General features: G+C 46.1%; 1 protein-coding gene across 2 annotated transcripts in view; it reads left to right on the forward strand.

Annotated features, from left to right (window-relative positions):
- Positions 1-17,770, forward strand: part of SLC13A4 (solute carrier family 13 member 4) — a 46,677-nt gene that overhangs the window by 17,971 nt on the left and 10,936 nt on the right. The window contains exons 3-10 of one of the 2 annotated variants that reach the window (XM_010374634.2): positions 2,160-2,296; positions 4,424-4,596; positions 5,023-5,077; positions 7,693-7,732; positions 8,816-8,896; positions 11,376-11,560; positions 14,804-14,923; positions 16,045-16,146. In XM_010374634.2, the coding sequence (XP_010372936.1) occupies positions 2,160-2,296; positions 4,424-4,596; positions 5,023-5,077; positions 7,693-7,732; positions 8,816-8,896; positions 11,376-11,560; positions 14,804-14,923; positions 16,045-16,146 (893 nt within the window). The remainder of the gene's footprint in view (positions 1-2,159; positions 2,297-4,423; positions 4,597-5,022; positions 5,078-7,692; positions 7,733-8,815; positions 8,897-11,375; positions 11,561-14,803; positions 14,924-16,044; positions 16,147-17,770) is intronic. The other variant, XM_010374635.2, reaches the window with a different exon arrangement.

Raw genomic sequence — 17,770 nt, forward strand, 5'->3', positions numbered from 1 at the left:
AGATGAAGATTTTTTCTTTTTTTTTTTTTTGAGACAGAGTCTCGCTCTGTTGCCCAGGCTAGAGTGCAGTGGCGCGAACTCGGCTCACTGCAAGCTCCACCTCCCAGGAAGATTTTTTCTTTTACATCCCCCACTCTGCCTTCCATGACCATCCTCCCAATATACTCATATCACAATTTTTGTTAATTCAGTAATCAAAATTAGTATGATTATATACATATTATTTCAAATGCTATGTATTTTACTATATATTTCCTTTCCTGTTGAATTTTTATTTTTGCTGCAGTTAAAAATGTTCTTGTTTTCTCACTCCAAGAGGGTTTTTCAATTAGAAGTTAATCTTTTCTATATCTTTTTCTCTCAATTTCTGTCATGGTTCCTCCAGTTGGAAGCAATTCTCATGTATGTGACAAATATTTATTGAGCCTCTACTTTTGCATATTATTCTACTGGGTGTTAAGATGTATAGAAGGGAACCATTCACAGCCAGAAAATTGAGTTGAGAGACAAGAGAGGTACACATACAAAAATAAACAGACAACAGTACAAGCAGAAAGCAATCAGTCAAGCATTGCTCCAAGTGCTCTGTGGTGTGTGGAATTAATGGTGCCCAGGAGGAATGTTCTGGAGTCAGAGGCTAGGGCCACAAGAAAGGTTTTTCTGGAGGGTGCCAGGCCTGAACTGGGCTTCAAAATCTGATTGGAATGTACAGGCAGAGATGGAAAGAGAGAACGTTCCAAGTGAGAGAATCAACAAAGATTTGGTCCATGAACCTCAAACATGTGAAACATCTTTTTAACTATCCTGTGTCTCAACTTCCCCATCATTAAATTAAAAAGTAGAGAGGAGTTTATAATTGGTATTGTGGCTACTAAGGAAGAGAAAATCCCTATTCTTAGAAAATATACCCTGAGCCTGGGAGGTCAAGGCTGCAGTGAGCCGTGATCATGCCACTGCACTCCAGCCTGGGTGAGAGAGTGAGACCCTATCTCAATTTTTTTTTTAAAAAAAGAAAGGAAAATATACACTGAAGTATATAGGGGAAAAGGACCAGTCAAAATGTATGTAACTTACCCTTAAATGGTTCAGGAAAAAAAAAAAGAATGTATAGGTATTCCTTGTACTATTTTCATTTTTGGAATTCATTGGAACTTGAGAATTATTGGGAATTATTTAAATTTTTAAAATGAAGGCTGGGTGTAGTGGCTCCCGCCTGTAATCCCAGCACTTTGGGAGGTCAAGGGGGGCAGATCACGAGGTGAGGAGATTGAGACCATCCTGGTTAACACAATGAAACCCCATCTCTACAAAAAATACCAAAAAAAATTAGCTGGGCATGGTGGTGGGCGCCTGTAGTCCCAGCTACTCGGGAGGCTGAGGCAGGAGAATGGCGTAGGCAGGAGGAGGTGGAGGTTGCAGTGAGCCGAGATCACGCCACTGCACTCTAGCCTGGACAACAGAGCAAGACTCCGTCTCAAAAAAATAAAAAATAAAAAATAAGTGAGACTCTGAAAAAAATGATGAGGATATTATGTTAAATGAAAAAAAGGTAAGATATAAAAGTATACATACTGTATAAATCCATTTATGTGACTATATAGATATAGGAAAAATGGAAGAAACTATAAGTATTAACAGTAGCATGATTAAGGGTAATGTTGTCTGTAACTTTTTCTATATTTTGAAGTTTTCCATACTGAGCATGTATTAATTTTCTAATAGAAATGAAATGAAAATAATTTTATAATGTATTCTAAAAACATTAAAAATTAGGTTTGGGGAGAAACTAGGGTTATTTTAAAAGATCAATATAAAACTATATGTGTTTATTCTTTAAAATCATATTCACATCATATTTAAATACAGTGGTTTTATGTTTTCCAAAATGGAGAAGAATATCTATCCTATAGAGTTACTGGCCAGACTGAATGAAATAATCTTTGTAAAGTGCTCAGCTCAGTGCCTGCCCACAGTGAACGCTCAGTAGATATGACTCTAGGATGGTCGGCTATTTTGATAATCGTCACCTCCCTGCTTCCTCTTCGCCAGCTTCTTTGATTGAGAACAGGTTTTATTGGGTATGGCCCATTCTCCCAGCTGGTGCTGGGCCCTGGGTCCTTGGTCCAGGAGGGTGGCTGACCTGCCTGGCCTCCCTACAGGTGGCGGCGGAGTACTTCAAGAACACCACGCTGCTGCTGGTGGGGGTCATCTGCGTGGCGGCTGCCGTGGAGAAGTGGAACCTGCATAAGCGCATCGCTCTGCGCATGGTCTTGATGGCGGGAGCCAAGCCGGGCATGTAAGTCTTATTTGGGATGCCAGGCTATAGTGCATCCTTCTAGCTCCCAGTGTGCCACCAGGACAGTGGTCTCAGGTCACTGCAGATGTCCACTTCAGCCTGTTTTTTCACCAACAGGGATGGGCTGACATCAGAGCCATAGAACCCATCCAGGGAGAAGGCCATGGAGTAGAAATTTGAACCTGTGACCTTGCTATCATTATCCAAAGAACTTACCCATTGACCTAGGCCACAAGGGGAGCAGCTTACAACATATAGGGGCCCATTAGGTAAAACAGGATGGACCAATAGAAATTGTTTCTCAACCTGATTCCTGTGTATCAGGGAACAGGCTGGAGCGGAAGTGCCTGTCTTCTCCTTTGTCACTGAAAGAGACGTGAATGTTTCCTCCCATCCACCCTGAGTTTCTGTCATCAGTTCAGACCACAGACCCAGTTAGAGACACTGCATTTAACTGTGATGCAGGACGGGGTCCCACCCTTGGGGAATGTGTTACGGTGTCAGGGTTGAGTTTTGTGTTAGCTTCATTGATGCTCCATTTGGATTCCACTGCCTGTGTCTTCCCTTTTGGAATATCCTGCTCACCTTCTCCTAGTTTACAACTTACTTGCTATATTTTATGTAAGCTGCCCTGACTCCTATGGAAGTCAATGTGAATATAAATAAATAATATAGTATTGGTTCTCAACACGAGTCATTTAGATGACTATAGGTTATGCTTAAAAACATGTTCCTGTCTCCCAGATTGTCAAACAGGTCTGCTAACTACAGCTTAATCCACCCCCTAGCTCAGTAATAATCTTGTCCCCACACTCAACCTCCCAGGCACACGGTGGCATTTCATCACATCATATGGAGACTCTGTGGCTCTTTAGAATCTCTGTGTACTCTCTGCAATAATTTTTTTTTCTTCTTCAATTTTTTTTTTTTTTTCCTTGTTGAGACAGAAACTTGCTCTGTCGCCCAGGCTGGAGTGCAGTGGCGCGATCTCGGCTTACTGCAAGCTCCGCCTCCCGGGTTCATGCCATTCTCCTGCCTCAGCCTCCCAAGTAACTGGGACTACAGGTGTCCGCCACCACACCCAGCTAATTTTTTGTATTTTTTAGTAGAGACGGGGTTTCATCGTGTTAGCCAGGATGGTCTCGATCTCCTGACCTCGTGATCCACCCTCCTCGGCCTCCCAAAGTGCTGGGATTACAGGCATGAGCCACCGGGCCCAGACAAGAATTTTTATCCTCTTGTATTTCTACTCCTCCCTATTTACATCAGTCAGCAAGTTGCCACCCCCCGAGGCAGTTACCTGTGTGGGTACAGAATCGGCGAAGTCATGTCCCTGTCAGCTGATGGAGTCCACATGATAAACGCACTGTCCCCAAATTGTGCAAAGTCAGTAATTCCACCTGAAATAATAAACACGGTAGTCTTTATATTGGCTTATCTTATGGAAACTAGGACATGTCTGTACGGGCACATATTGCACAATGTTCTCAAAGCCAAAGAGAAATAATTGGAAGGTTATCCTTGTTAGCGTTTTTCTCCAAGTGTTGACGCTTTACCATGTCAGCTGGAAAAGTGCACACAAACAGTGACACGGGACACTTCTGTGACTTTGGGGGCTATCCCTTCAGCACGTTGACAGGTAGTGGGCGGAACTGTGAGCTCCAAACACTCATCTCTATTGGGTCACTGATAACTATGGTGACTTGGCAGCAAAGCAAGGAGTACTGTGGCACTACAGAATGACTGACTGCAAGGGCAAACAAAGTATTCCCTTCCACACACAAACACACATCACCGCCAAGCTCCAGCCAATGTCTGCGGAGACAGAAAAGCAATGGTGAGTCTACACGCTGTGGCACTACTACCAGAGCTTCACTAAGGACTTTTTTCTGGCTAAGGCCGCTAGTCCATGAAGCGTAATTCATTCATTCAACAAGTATTGCTTTAATATTTATGCTGTGCCAAGCACTGGGAGTACAGAGCTGAATGGCACCCTGCAGGACAAATGCCTGCCTTTCCAGCCACATCTGTCTAGACCAGCCCCAGCAGGTTGGCAGCAGGCCCGCTGTGGGGCCGCAGGGATGTGTGTTCTGTGGACACTCTGCCCCAACCCTCCCTGCCTTCCAGGCTGCTGCTCTGCTTCATGTGCTGTACCACGTTGCTGTCCATGTGGCTGTCCAACACCTCCACCACCGCCATGGTGATGCCCATCGTGGAGGCCGTGCTGCAGGAGCTGGTCAGTGCTGAGGACGAGCAGCTTGTGGCAGGCAACTCCAACACCGAAGAGGCCGAACCCATCAGTACAGTTTGCTGGAGTTCATCCCTCCTTTGCTCCTCCAACCTCCCCTGGGGTCCTCCTGCCTGGCTCCTCTGAAGCTTCCCTTCAGGGAAGGTTCCCTTCAGGGACTCTGTTCCCTTCAGGGACTCTAAAGCTTCCCTGAACTCCCTGTTCTGGCTCTTCCTTCCTCCTTCACTTATGGACTCTTTTCCCCCAAATGTTCAAGGGTACACACTGCTCTTTGCCCCCAAATGCTCAAGGATCACTACAAAACCCTGGGGTCAGTCTGCATCCATGAGCCCCACTCTACTCACAGAGCAAAGGGAAGGAGAAATGTCACCCACTCCATATGCCCCACCCCCGCCCTAAGCCCTTGAGCTATGCTCCAACCCACAGGGTCAGCCCCAGCCTCCACCTCTCACATACTGCTTTTCTTCGCTACTCGTAGGTCTGGATATAAAGAACAGCCAACCTTCTCTGGAACTCGTCTTTGTCAATGAAGAGTGAGTATGACTGCCCTCTTCCCAGACAGAGCCTCTCAGAATCCATAGGGGAGGTCAGAAAAGATGGGACCTGGACCCACAAACAGCTCTTTGAGATGTACGGTCCAAGCTCACCACCTTGCCACTCCCCCACCTCCCCCATTTCCTCTCCACACCTAGGAGCCACCTGTCAGGACCTGGAGGGTCACTTCCTTCACCACAGTGTTGCAGTGATGAGGAAGAAGTAAAAAGGCCACACTGAATCTCCATGGATATATGAACTGTCCACACAGCCACCATGCAGAATCTCATCTAAATTCATGTCCCTTTTAGGAAAAGAATATGTTTAATTTGTTCATGGAAAACCATTCACATATTGATGTCACTGCAGATTCTTGGAGAATCATGAAATGTTTTCTAGATATTAGATAAGGTCTTAGTAGATTTGGTCTTGTTAGATATGGCAAAGAAAACTTAGGTGACAGGTAGGGGATGAGGGGACAGGAGGTGAGAGGGCCATGTGATGATGGGAAGCAGAGCTGGAAAAGGAGAAACAGTCTCAGACATTCCTGGGAGGAAGCTCCATTAACAGCTGATTCCATTTGGAGATTCTGTTTCAAAATGTGGCCCACAGGCATGCCACAATGAATGGTCCACATTTAAAAGCTGGATTTGTAATACAGCTCAGCTCTGTCATTTGCCCTTGTAAAAAAGGAGCACACACATTAGGTGAAATCAGCATTCGCAGTGGGACAGATGCAGAAGGGTGCCATCAGGAAATTGCTTTATTTTTCACCACCACTGTCTTCAATCATAGCATATTGGATTTCTTGATGACATCACCCTTGATGATATCTCAGGCAAATCCCGTAGCTCTCCTGGTTCCTTTCAGGTATTATAACAATCTCATGTTCAGATATTTGGGAGACTAGTCCAGATTCATATCAAAACTTCAACTTCTCATCCAAAGCTTCTCCCACACCTACCCACCCCTCACCCTAGGCCTGCAGAAGAAAGAAGGTGAAAATAAGTGGGGGGAGGGAATTGAGCTTCTTTCTCTCTTCCTCCACCTCCCTCTTCTCCTCCTCCTCTAACCCCATCCTCACTCGGCTGCTTCTGACCTTTCCAGGCTTACGACAGCAGCTATAGAGTACAGGAAAGATAAAGGGGTGAGAAGGGTCTGGACGGGGACTATTGAGGTCTAGGGTCAGGGCCGTCTCTGAGATTTCAGTCCCTGGCTCTTTTGTCTGTGGGGCAACTGCCTTCAGGGGCTTTGAAGCATCGCCTGGTGGCATCCTCTGCAGGGTCTCAGGCCTGATGGCAGGGCCTTGCTCTGTCACCCTCCTGGGCCTGTGCTCTGGCGGTTCGCTCCCCCACAGCCCCTGTGCTGGGGCTGCCTCTGCCTCTGCCTCTGGGCAGGCCTTTCCCAGATGACCCAGGAAAGGGTCATCCTCACTGTGGCCTTTTCTCCTCCCTGTGGCCTCTCTGGCATTACCCTGCTGGCTTCTTGCCTTTGCTCTTTTCCACACAAAAATGTGTCCTCCAAAAGAAAAGCCTGAGTTGTCCCTAGAACTCTAAGCATCTTTTGTGCTGGTGGGAACTGGGTTGTTTGCTGGGCATGCAGACAGCATTCTTGCGGCCACTGCCTCCCATGCTACCTGAGGGTCCTTGCCTGCCCTCCTCACCCAGTTTGGGAAGAAGGAAGGGGAAACATCACAGCACATTTTCCTCCCAGGCAAAGAACTCGCTCCAAAGAACACTTCCCTCTGCACACCTGTCAGTTTCTTATCCTTCCCTGACAGAGCCTGGAGAGGGGCTGTGGCCGCAGGACCCACATCCCGCGTGTGTGTGCCCAATACGCTCTCCGTCCTCACAGTGGCTGAGCTGGTGGCACCCACTGTCCTTGCAACTAAGACGAACTGGAAACATTCACTGATCACTCAGTGTGTCAGTTACACTGATGGCTAAGTTCTCATCTTCTGTCCTCAAGGCAAAGGGACCAGCAGGGGTGGGACAGACTCACCCCCTGAAGTGTACTGGCTGATCAGAAGTTCTTCCCCTCCCCCACCCTCTCCCTCTCCTTCGACTTTCCTTGGGTAAAATCCAGGCCCTCCTTGCTTCTGTCACCTCAGATACGCATATCACAAGTTCCCCTTTCTAGATAGTGGTCTTCCCAGAGTCAGCCAGTAAGAGCATGGTCGGGGGCATAGGCTCTCCAGAGAGACAGACTCCTGGACTCCTACCCTTCTCCACCACTTAGCATCCCTGTGCTAAGTACTGGTGTAAATGGAGGTATGAATGCCAGTACCTTAGATCTGTGATGAGGATTAACAATGTCTGGGGGTTAAAGCCCATATATATGTACTCTATCTAATAACCACTCCACGTCTGCTGTTAGGACGATCGTTAATATCAAAGGAAAGTGCTGCCCCTGCCCTCAGAAGGAAGCCGGCCCCAGCCCCACTAATCCTTACAGCATCTCAGAAGGCAAGGGAGAGATTAGTCTTCTTTGGAGGCTAGAAAACTGGAGTCCAGGGAGTTTAAGTCCCTTACACCAAACGCCTGATGCAGGGGGACCTCCCCTCCCAGGAGTCAGCCTCACTGATGTAGCTCCTGTGTCCTCTGCTTGGTTCCAGCAGGTCCACCGCAGACCTCACCACTCTGATGCACAATGAGGTATGACCTTGGGGTTTTTCTGTGCTTTGGAATCACTTGAAAATCCCTCAGCACTTCTTCATGGAAACCCAAGATTCAGAACCAGATTTTCAACAGCCACAGATCCACCTTAGAGTTCCTTTCACTGAGGATTCCACTGACAAAATGTTATTATTAAAAAGGACACATTGGCTGGGCATGGTGGCTCATGCCTGTAATCCCAGCACTTTGGGAGGTCACGGCAGGAGGATCACTTGAGGCCAGGAGTTCAAGACCAGCCTGGCCAACATGGTGAAACCCCACCTCTACTAAAAATATAAAAATTAGCTGGGATTGGTGACAGGCACCTGTAATCCCAGCTACTTGGGAGGCTAAGGCAGGAGAATCACTTGAACCCGGGAGGCAGAGGTTGCAGTTAGCCCAGATCGTGACCCTGCACTTTAGCCTGGGCAATGCAGCGAGACCCCCATCTCAAAAAATAAAAATAAATAAAAATAAAAAGAACACATTTACAGGGGAAAGCAGAATTTACCTGCACACAGTTACTCGAACTTACTTCACTCCCCCAAGTCTGGTTATACATCTTTTCATGAGAAGTGTAAAAGGCCAATAAAACATTGGACTTCAGCTGGGTACAAAGGTGTGCCCATGTAGTTCTAGCTACTGGGGAGGCTGAGGTGGGAGGATCGCTGTGGCCCAGGAGTTTGACCCCAGCATGGACAACACAGTGAGACCCTGTCTCTAAAACAAACAAAAAAACTGTGGACTTGGTTGTGATGATTTGTTTTTCCTTTTTTTTTTTTTTTCATCTTTTATATGAAGGGTTCTTCATTAGCTAATAAAGTCCCAGAAAGGCTGCCTCTCCTCTAGGGGCAGAGCCATGTTCTGCCTAGTTTCAAAGCCTCTTCAAATGGAGAGCTTGACACCAGGCTGAGCGGGGCAGGCCTGGCTGAGATGCCCTGGTGTGCATGTTCCCCCTGGCTTCTGTCTGGTTCCTACAGTGCTGAGGCATGGGGTGGCCCTGGGATGATTAGGTGGTCCTTCTCGAGGCACCTGACTCACCACTTCCTCTTCCTAACAGTGAGATGGCCTTTGTCCCAACAGAACCTGAATGGTGTGCCTTCGAGCACCAACCCCATCAAAACTGCAAACCAACACGAGGGCAAGAAGCAACACTCATCCCAGGTAATAGAACAGCCCCTTCTGGCCCTGTTTCCTACATGAAACGCTGTGAGCTGCTTCCCAAGGGCACTGGCCTTGAAGTCGTAATAGAGTCAGGCTAGTGAGCTGTCACCAGGCACTCATTCCCCACATACATGTCTGGCCTGTGTGCACCACGGAGATGAGACATCAAGCTCACTTGACTGTAGCAAGACAGTCCACTGCCTGAGCCCCAGAGTCTTCAACTATAAAAGCTGGGGGTTGGCCGGGCGCGGTGGCTCAAGCCTGTAATCCCAGCACTTTGGGAGGCCGAGACGGGCGGATCACGAGGTCAGGAGATCGAGACCATCCTGGCTAACCGTGAAACCCCGTCTCTACTAAAAAATACAAAAAAACTAGCCGGGCGAGGTGGCAGGCGCCTGTAGTCCCAACTACTCGGGAGGCTGAGGCAGGAGAATGGCGTAAACCCGGGAGGCGGAGCTTGCGGTGAGCCAAGATCCTGTCACTGCACTCCAGCCTGGGCGACAGAGCGAGACTCCGTCTCCAAAAAAAAAAAAAAAAAAAAAAGCTGGGGGTTGGTGTAGATCAGAGGTCCTCAAACTAGTCTTCAAAAATGCTTCAGGGACACTGCAAATATTTTATTTGAGTATCCTAAGATTGTAAGGCAACTGATTTTCTGAACTAATAATGATCTTCCTGGCACAATTCCTCTGAAATAAAATGCAGAAGTCAAATGAATAAATGTTAAGGCTTCTATAAAATACCAACTGTCACTTATGACCCTTGATTTCAAATGTCTGGGTTCATCAAAACAGTCTCACTTGTTTAATGTCCATCATCATAAATAACTGCCATTTATTAAATGCTTATTATGTACCGATCATTGCACTCAGCATTTTTTTCTCTGGTCTTGGCTCAATGAGGTAGCGATTTTGAGCTACATTTTTGCAAACAAGGCAAAGATGAAATCATAACCCAAGGCCAAGGAACTAGGTAGGGGAGCATTCTGATTCAAATCCAAGCCTCCTTGACCACATGGAATTAACCCATCCATATACTTCCAATTACAAAATTGGATGCATGCCAGCCAGGTGCGGTGGCTCAGCACTTTGGGAGGCCAAGGCAGGAGGATCCCTTGAGCTCAGGAATTCAAGACCAGCCTGGGAAACACAGCCAGACCTCGTCTCTACTAAAAATAAAAGCAAAAACATTAGCTGGCATGGTGGTGCATGCCTGTAGTCCCAGCTACTCAGGAGGCTGAGGCAGGAGGATCACTTGAGCCCAGGAGGTCAGGGCTGCAGTGAACTATGATGGCACCACTGCACTCTAGCCTGGGCAACAGAGTGAGACCCTATCTCAAAAAAAAAAAAAAAAAAAAAAAAAAAAAAAAAAAAAAAAAGATGTATCCAATTGCTACACTTATACTATTCTGTGTAAAATTTCACTAGAAGAAAGGATTGTGGAAAACCACTGGACCAAGGAATCTTTGAGGTCTCTTCCAGCTCTGATAATCAATGGATCTTTTAGAGGTCTGGAAGGGCCCAGCCATACTTCGGCCCCACGAGGAAGACGGGGCAGTGGGAAAGGGCTTTAGAGATGTGGCAAGGTGGCACTTCCCCATTGGTTCTTCCATGACCTGACTTGCTGACAATTGCACCAGGACTTTCCTAGTCTCATGAAGAATCAATGAAGGTGGCCAGGTGTGAAGGGAACAGAAGGGACTTGCTTCTTCAGGCAACACTTGAGACCAGAGTTCAGCAACCTCTCTGACCCTGAAAGGCCATCATCTGGACCAAGCAGGGCCAGAGAGGACCACAACTAAGCTGAAGTTTATCTGCAAGGGGGAAGAAAAAAGGAGAGAGGAAAAGTCAGGCAAGGAGAAAAGAGTGAGGAAGGGCGGGAGGAAAGAATCACACTTCAACCCTCTTCCCAATGAAGACTAGGGTTTTTATGTAATCCAGGGGTATTTTTTAGTCATTTCTCCATCAGGGCTGGATGGACTTGAATGGCCAGACTTGGGAGAGATTCAGAGGTAGCTTGATGGGTCTTGGTAGGATTAGAAAGGGCCCGAGGGGAAGGCCAAATCCTGTCATTCTAACTCTACAGGAATAACATCTGTTTGTTATTCAAATACAATGTGGAGCGACACCAGTTTTACTGGAGTTCAAATAAAAAGCCATGCTGTCAATAATAACATTAATCACAAAAATCATAATAGCCTACCATTCATTAAATGCCGGGAAGTGTTTTAAGCACTTTACATATATTACTTCATTTACTCTTCACAACAATTCAGCAGAGAAAATACGGTTTCCACCATTTTACAGAGAAGAAACTGTAGCTCTGATGCATGCGCAAGTTGATAAATGGTAGAAACTGTGATTTGTCTTTCTGACACCCAAGCTCAAACCCTTTCCGCTGTACCACGGTGCCGCCTACCTCTCATGCTTCGGCCAGAGAGCCCAAGCTGGGATGGAGAGATTCGCTGATTTTCCTTTGTTAGGAAAAGCCACAAGTCCTGACCCCCAGCCCCAGGAAGCAGAAGCTGAACAGAAAGTACAGGTCCCACCATGACCAGATGATCTGCAAGTGCCTCTCCCTGAGCATATCCTACTCTGCTACCATTGGCGGCCTGACCACCATTATCGGCACCTCCACCAGCCTTATCTTCCTGGAACACTTCAACAAGTAAGTGATTCACTTGGTCAACAAATATTTACTAACCACCACTGTGTGTCAGGAACTGGACTAGGTGCTAGAGATATGGTAGAAAATGAGAATGGAAGAGTTTCTGTAGAAAGAGGGAAAAACAGGCTGAGCACAGTGGCTCATATCTGTAATCCTAGCACTTTGGGAGGCTGAGGCAGGGGAATCACGAGGTCAGGATCTCTAGACTAGCCTGACCAACATGGTGAAACCCCGTCTCTACTAAAAATACAAAAATGATCCAGGTGTGGTGGCGTACACCTGTAATCCCAGCTACTCAGGAGGCTGAGGTAGGAGAATCACTTGAACCCAGGAGGCAGAGGTTGTAGTGAGCCAAGATCGTGCTGCTGCACTCCAGACTGGGCAACAGAGCAAGACTCCATCTCAAAAAAAAAAAAGTCCCAGCGCAGTAGCTCACACCTGTAATCCCAGCATTCTGGGAGGTCAAGACGGGCGGATCACTTGAGGTCAGGAGTTGAGACCAGCCTGGCCAACATGGTGAAACCCCATCTCTACTAAAAATACAGAAGTTAACCAGGCATGGTGGCAGGCGCCTGTAATCCCAGCTACTTAGGAGGCTGAGGCAGGAGAATCGCTTGAGCCCAGCAGACAGAGGTTGCAGTGAGCTGAGATCGCACCACTGCACTCCAGCCTGGGTGACAGAGCGAGACTCCATCTCAAAAAATAAATAGATAGATAGATAAATAAATAAAAATTTTAAAAAGGAAAAAAAGGGGAAAATCAAGTCATTATAGCTAAGTGAGACTGGAGAAGTCTAAGACTCTGCAGGGAGAGCCCTGCTCAGGGAGCTCGCCCATCTGCAGGGAGGAAATGCCTCCCTGAAGAGGCGACCATGTGGAAACCTGAAGGACGGGAGTAAACTAGATGAAGGGAGATTATCCAGACAAAGAAAACAGTGCGTAGGAAGGCTCCGAGGCAGGACAGCAGAGCACATAAAAGAAAACGACAGAGGGTAAGAGGAGGCCAGGGAGCTGGACGGGCAGATCTCCAGGGCTTGGCAAGACCCACTGAGGAACTTGGACCACATCTGAAAGGCTTTGAGATGCTTTTAAAGAATTTTAAGCAGTTAGTGAGGTGGTCAGATTTATAGTTTTGAAAACTCATTCTGGATGAAAAAGACAAAAAAAAAAAAAGGTAAACAGATTGGAAAGGAGAAAGCAGACAGCAGGAAGGCAATTCAGGACACTGCTGCAAAGTTGTCCAGGGCAGCCGGTGGCTTGGCTGACAGCACAGTGGGGAGGAGGAACAGTCAGGTTTAAGGGAAACTCAGAGGTCACTTGCTAGGTCTCAGGAAGGTTAGACAGGGCCTGAGACAGGGAAAGGCTGTGTCTGCCTCTCAGGCTCCTGCCCTCAGCAGGTGAAGGAATAGAGGGGAAAGAGGAGGAATGGGGTCTTGGAAAAAGTGGCATAGAGGCGAGATGTCCAGGTGAAAACAGACCTGTGAATCTCAAGGGAAATATTAATGTTTAGGCTGAAGGCATAGATTTGAAGTGAGTGGCCTGCAGGGCTGGGGCCATGGGCATGCCACCTGTACAGGCACACGGGCCACCATGCCCAGATAGGCGTCACGCTTGGTTTAATGTTCTGCTGTCCCTGCCTGGATATTCATAACCTTTGGGTAAAGGGGCCACATATTCATTTTGCCTCCTAGTAAGGGAAGCTACAGGAGTGGAGGAAATTACCTAGAATATACAGAGTAAGGAGAACAGAGGACATAAATATTAAGCTCACATATTTAACGGACAGAAGGAAACAGTATCAGACAGCAGAGAGGAAAGAGAAATCTGGTGCCACTCTACCCAAGGGAGGAAAGTATTTCAAGAAAAAGGAAGTGCCTACAATATTTAATGTCAATGAATGATGATGCAAAGTAAGGATGAAAAGGTATCCATTAGATTTGGTGACGTGGAGGTTACTGGTGATGTAGGCAAGAGGACCTTGGTCAAGTGGTGGGAGAAGCCAGATTCTGGTGAGTTGAGGATTCTGGTGAGTGAGAAAATAGAAAACTGACTGTGAAGGGAAGGAGAGATGTGGGATGATAATAAAAGTAAAGTAGAGGACGGGCACTGTGGCTCATGCCCGTAATCCCAACATTTTGGGAGGCCAAGGCAGGCAGATCACCTGAGGTCAGGAGTTCGAAACCAGCCTGGCCAACATGGCAAAACCCCATCTCTACTAAAAATAAAGAAATCAGCTGGGCGTGGTGGTGTGCTCCTGTAATCCCAGCTACTTGGGAGGCTGAGGCAGGAGAATCACTTGAACCCAGAAGGCAGAAGTTGCAGTGAGCTGAGATCATACCACTGCACTCCAGCCTGAGTGACAGAGCAAGACTCTGTCTCAAAAAAAAATAATTAAAAAAAAAAAGGAAAGGAAAGGAAAGTAGGGTCAAGAAGGAGTTTTCAAGATGGGAGACATTTAAATGCTGGTAGGGATGATCCAGATGAGAGCAAAGTTAAAGATCTGGGAGAAGGGATCACTGATAGAGGGATGTCTCACACCTAGAGGACTTTTACACCCAGCCCCAAAAACAGAGACCCAAGGAAAACACAGCATAGGTCATTTAGGCCTGAGCCTTGTCTAGGCAAAAGCCATGGCTCACAGCCTGGTCCATCCAGGCTCCACAGGACACAACACTTGGGCTGGGGAGCCACAGCTCTGCCGGCTGATGAATGAGCACTTTGCTATACAAATCCCCTCTACCCTGAGACCAGTGGATATTTAATAAAGATTTGGAGATTGCAAGTCCTGGTTCTCTTGTGGGCACTGTAATATCTAAAAACTTCATTAAGCCCTAGAGCTTCAAATTCTCCAGAACTGTGTCCCCCAGTCAAAACTTACATTCCTGGTGATTTTAGAAACAAAATATACCAAGCTGCTCCGTTTTCTGTTTTCTTGCAAACCAGATGAATAAACTTAGCAGAATCTTTAAGGGCAAATACGTCCTGAGTCATTCTCTTGAGTGCAAAGTAAATACACTTTAATGATAAGAATTTTAGTTGTTTTGATTACTTTTTTTAGCTAGTTTCATGATACTTGTCTGGGCTCTGTACAATTGCAACTGTCAACTAAATGAGTCTGTAGACAATGTTTTACCATATCGTTATCATTATCTCTATGTTTTAGGGAGCATTTGGCATACTACCCCAAAATACTATATGGAAACCCTCTCTTTTCTAATTGCTGACCTGGTTCTTTACCCTCCAGCCAGTATCCAGCCGCAGAGGTGGTGAACTTTGGCACCTGGTTCCTCTTCAGCTTCCCCATATCCCTCATCATGCTGGTGGTCAGCTGGTTCTGGATGCACTGGCTGTTCCTAGGCTGCAAGTGAGTCCCAGGGCCCTTTCAGCAAAGCACTGAGGCCCCCCTGTTGATCCAAAGGCCATGGCATGGGCCCCGGATGGCTCTGTGCAAGGGGGACTGCCAGGTAACCACAGAGCGATGCCCAAGGAGAATGCAGTGGTCTGGACTGAGAGTCAGGCGCTGTCTCTTCTAGACATTCTAAACATTTGTGAACTCTGTACTTCACTCTCAGCTCTACATGAAATGTTCTTAATTCCAACTAAATAGTTAGAGAGCCTGTCCAGTTTATACAAAGTCTAACGTGAAGAGTATTTAATGTCATTTTATTGCTCTCAAAGCATATAGAGTACTTCCAATTACTCCAAGAAATAAGAAATAAAAAATATGACTCTAAGTAGAATTTGCATTAGGTTTAACTTTATAGGCATGGGTGATTTATACTTAGTAGCCTGAATAAAATATGCTCATATGCCTCAAAATAACAAGTCAGTCTACTCCAAATTTGATCAGTTTCAAACACATAAGGGAAGATAATATAATGTTTTGCTATTAGTCCGTATGCTCCCATTGGTCAAGAAATGTTCTCTGACTTTTCTTTTTACTCAGACTGTTGTCAAACCAATGATGTCTATATACTTCTTAACTCCAGTATTGCCAATATAAAACTAACACTGTGTGTTCCATATATGCAGATGTTTGTGTGTTTGTTTGGCTAGAGACAAAGCTTCTCTGAAGCAAAAATGTTAGTTATACATCCAGACACATAGTGGAGTAAAAGTTGTAGTTTATACACCTAGACACATATACCACATTACACTAATTATTTTACTTATATAAAAGACAAGCAGGTAGAAACGACCCTGCGCGAATACACTTGCACGAGTCCTTGAGACATCACTTCACACCAATATACCAGAGACAGACCCAGATGGATATCCCCAATAGTCTAGGGGACAAGGTTGATGAGGGTCTGGATAATGTGGCAGATAAAAGCCGTATGAATAGGTGGGGGATAGAGGGATAGAGCACGTGAAAGAGGAGAAAAGTGACTGCAGCAGGCGAGCGATTTAGTATTTACCTAATATTTGATCTCTGGGCCTCAGGAGTATGTTTTCTTTAATCATTTGCTCATTCTCCCCTCTCAGTTTTAAAGAGACCTGCTCTCTAAGCAAGAAGAAGAAGACCAAAAGGGAACAGTTGTCAGAGAAGAGGATCCAAGAAGAATATGAAAAGCTGGGAGACATTAGGTAAAAATCAGCCATTCCTCTTCTCTCCTCCTCCAGCAGAAACACAGCAGGTAAAGTGAGCACAGGAGTAGCCTTGTTCTTGACAGTCCCTGACACTGGGAGAATTTTCCACAACTCTGAATCAGGCATTTAGAAGATGCTATTTAATGCCAAAGCCAAGCTGGCCCAGATTTCAGGTGGCCACCCTTTCCCTTTGCTCTATTTGGAGACCAAGGTATAGCCGTGGCATGGGGTGGAGTACTGACCATGGGGCAGACGGAGGCAGAAGAAGGGAAAAACAGCACAGTCACCCTCTTGGAAAATGTGAATTCCTTCCAAAGCCAGGCCTCCTCTCATTGCTCAGACACGCCACCACAGTGGTCCAGTTATCACTCCCAGAGATGGGAGACTCTGTGCCATATTTAGGGCAGAAAGCAGTATCAAAGACAGACTTGGAGACAGAGGGTCCAAGAAATCACTAACCAACTCTCAGCCACTTCTATCAGCTTCTCCACAAGGACCCAGCTTCCTATTTAGTGCTATTTCTCCTTTTATGGCAATTGGCACATACAACTTTGCATAAAACAATCCAGGTAGACACTGTCTTATTTAAAGCTTTAAGTTATAAAAGTTCATCATAGAACATTTCAAAAATACAAGCCAGTATAAGAAAAAAATTAAAATTGACTGAATTCTTAGCACCCCATGTTAACAAATGTTAACACTTCTTTCCATGCTTTTTTGTGCAAAACTCTATGTATTTTTGGTAAAATTCAGTCCACACCAAAACCGTTGTATACCTTGCCTTTCTCAACTCAACACTATACTCAACTCAACGGTGTACAATATGTTCCACGTCCTTAACTCTGCTGTGGAAACAGGATTATCACTGGATGCATCTCATTTTGACATCGAGTTGTATCAAAATGTATTCAGTGTATGAAATATCATTGGATATACAGGATGCTTCCATTTTTTAATAGGTAATGAATGTCTCAGTATGCACTTCTGGTTAGATGATGGGAATGACCAACTTTTTTTTTTTTTTTTTTTTGAGCTAGAGTCTCGCTCTGTCGCCCAGGCTAGAGTGCAGTGGCACAATCTTGGCTCACTGCAATCTTCGCCTCTGGGGTTCAAGTGATTCTCCTGCCTCAGCCTCCCAAGTAACTGGGACTACAGGCGCCCACAACCATGCCCGGCTATTTTTTGCATTTTTAGTAGAGAAGGGGTTTCACTGTGTTAGCCAGGACGGTCTCCATCTCCTGACCTCGTGATCCGCCCGCCTCGGCTTCCCAAAGTGCTGGGATTACAGGTGTGAGCCACCACACCCGGCCAGGGAATGACCAACTTTAAGACTTCTGATGTATATCATCAAATGGCCTCAGAAAGGTTGTAGCAATTCCTCTTCCCACCAGCACAGTGTTTGGGGGTGCCTGTTTCACTGCACTCTCCTTGTAGGCTGTATTTGAAAGTATTTTATAAATGTACAGTGCTGTGTTCTCTTGCCCTTTCCACAGAAGTTTCTCCAGGGAACATGGTTAATGTCATGCTTTCTGGGGGCACTCGGTCTTCTCCTCATCTCACTGTCAGCCATTCATAGTGGTTAGGCAGTGAGGGTGTTTTATGTCTAAGGTATTGAAACTCT

This window comes from Rhinopithecus roxellana, chromosome 6 (assembly GCF_007565055.1).
Source record: "Rhinopithecus roxellana isolate Shanxi Qingling chromosome 6, ASM756505v1, whole genome shotgun sequence".
In the NCBI taxonomy this organism is placed as follows: Eukaryota; Metazoa; Chordata; class Mammalia; order Primates; family Cercopithecidae; genus Rhinopithecus; species Rhinopithecus roxellana.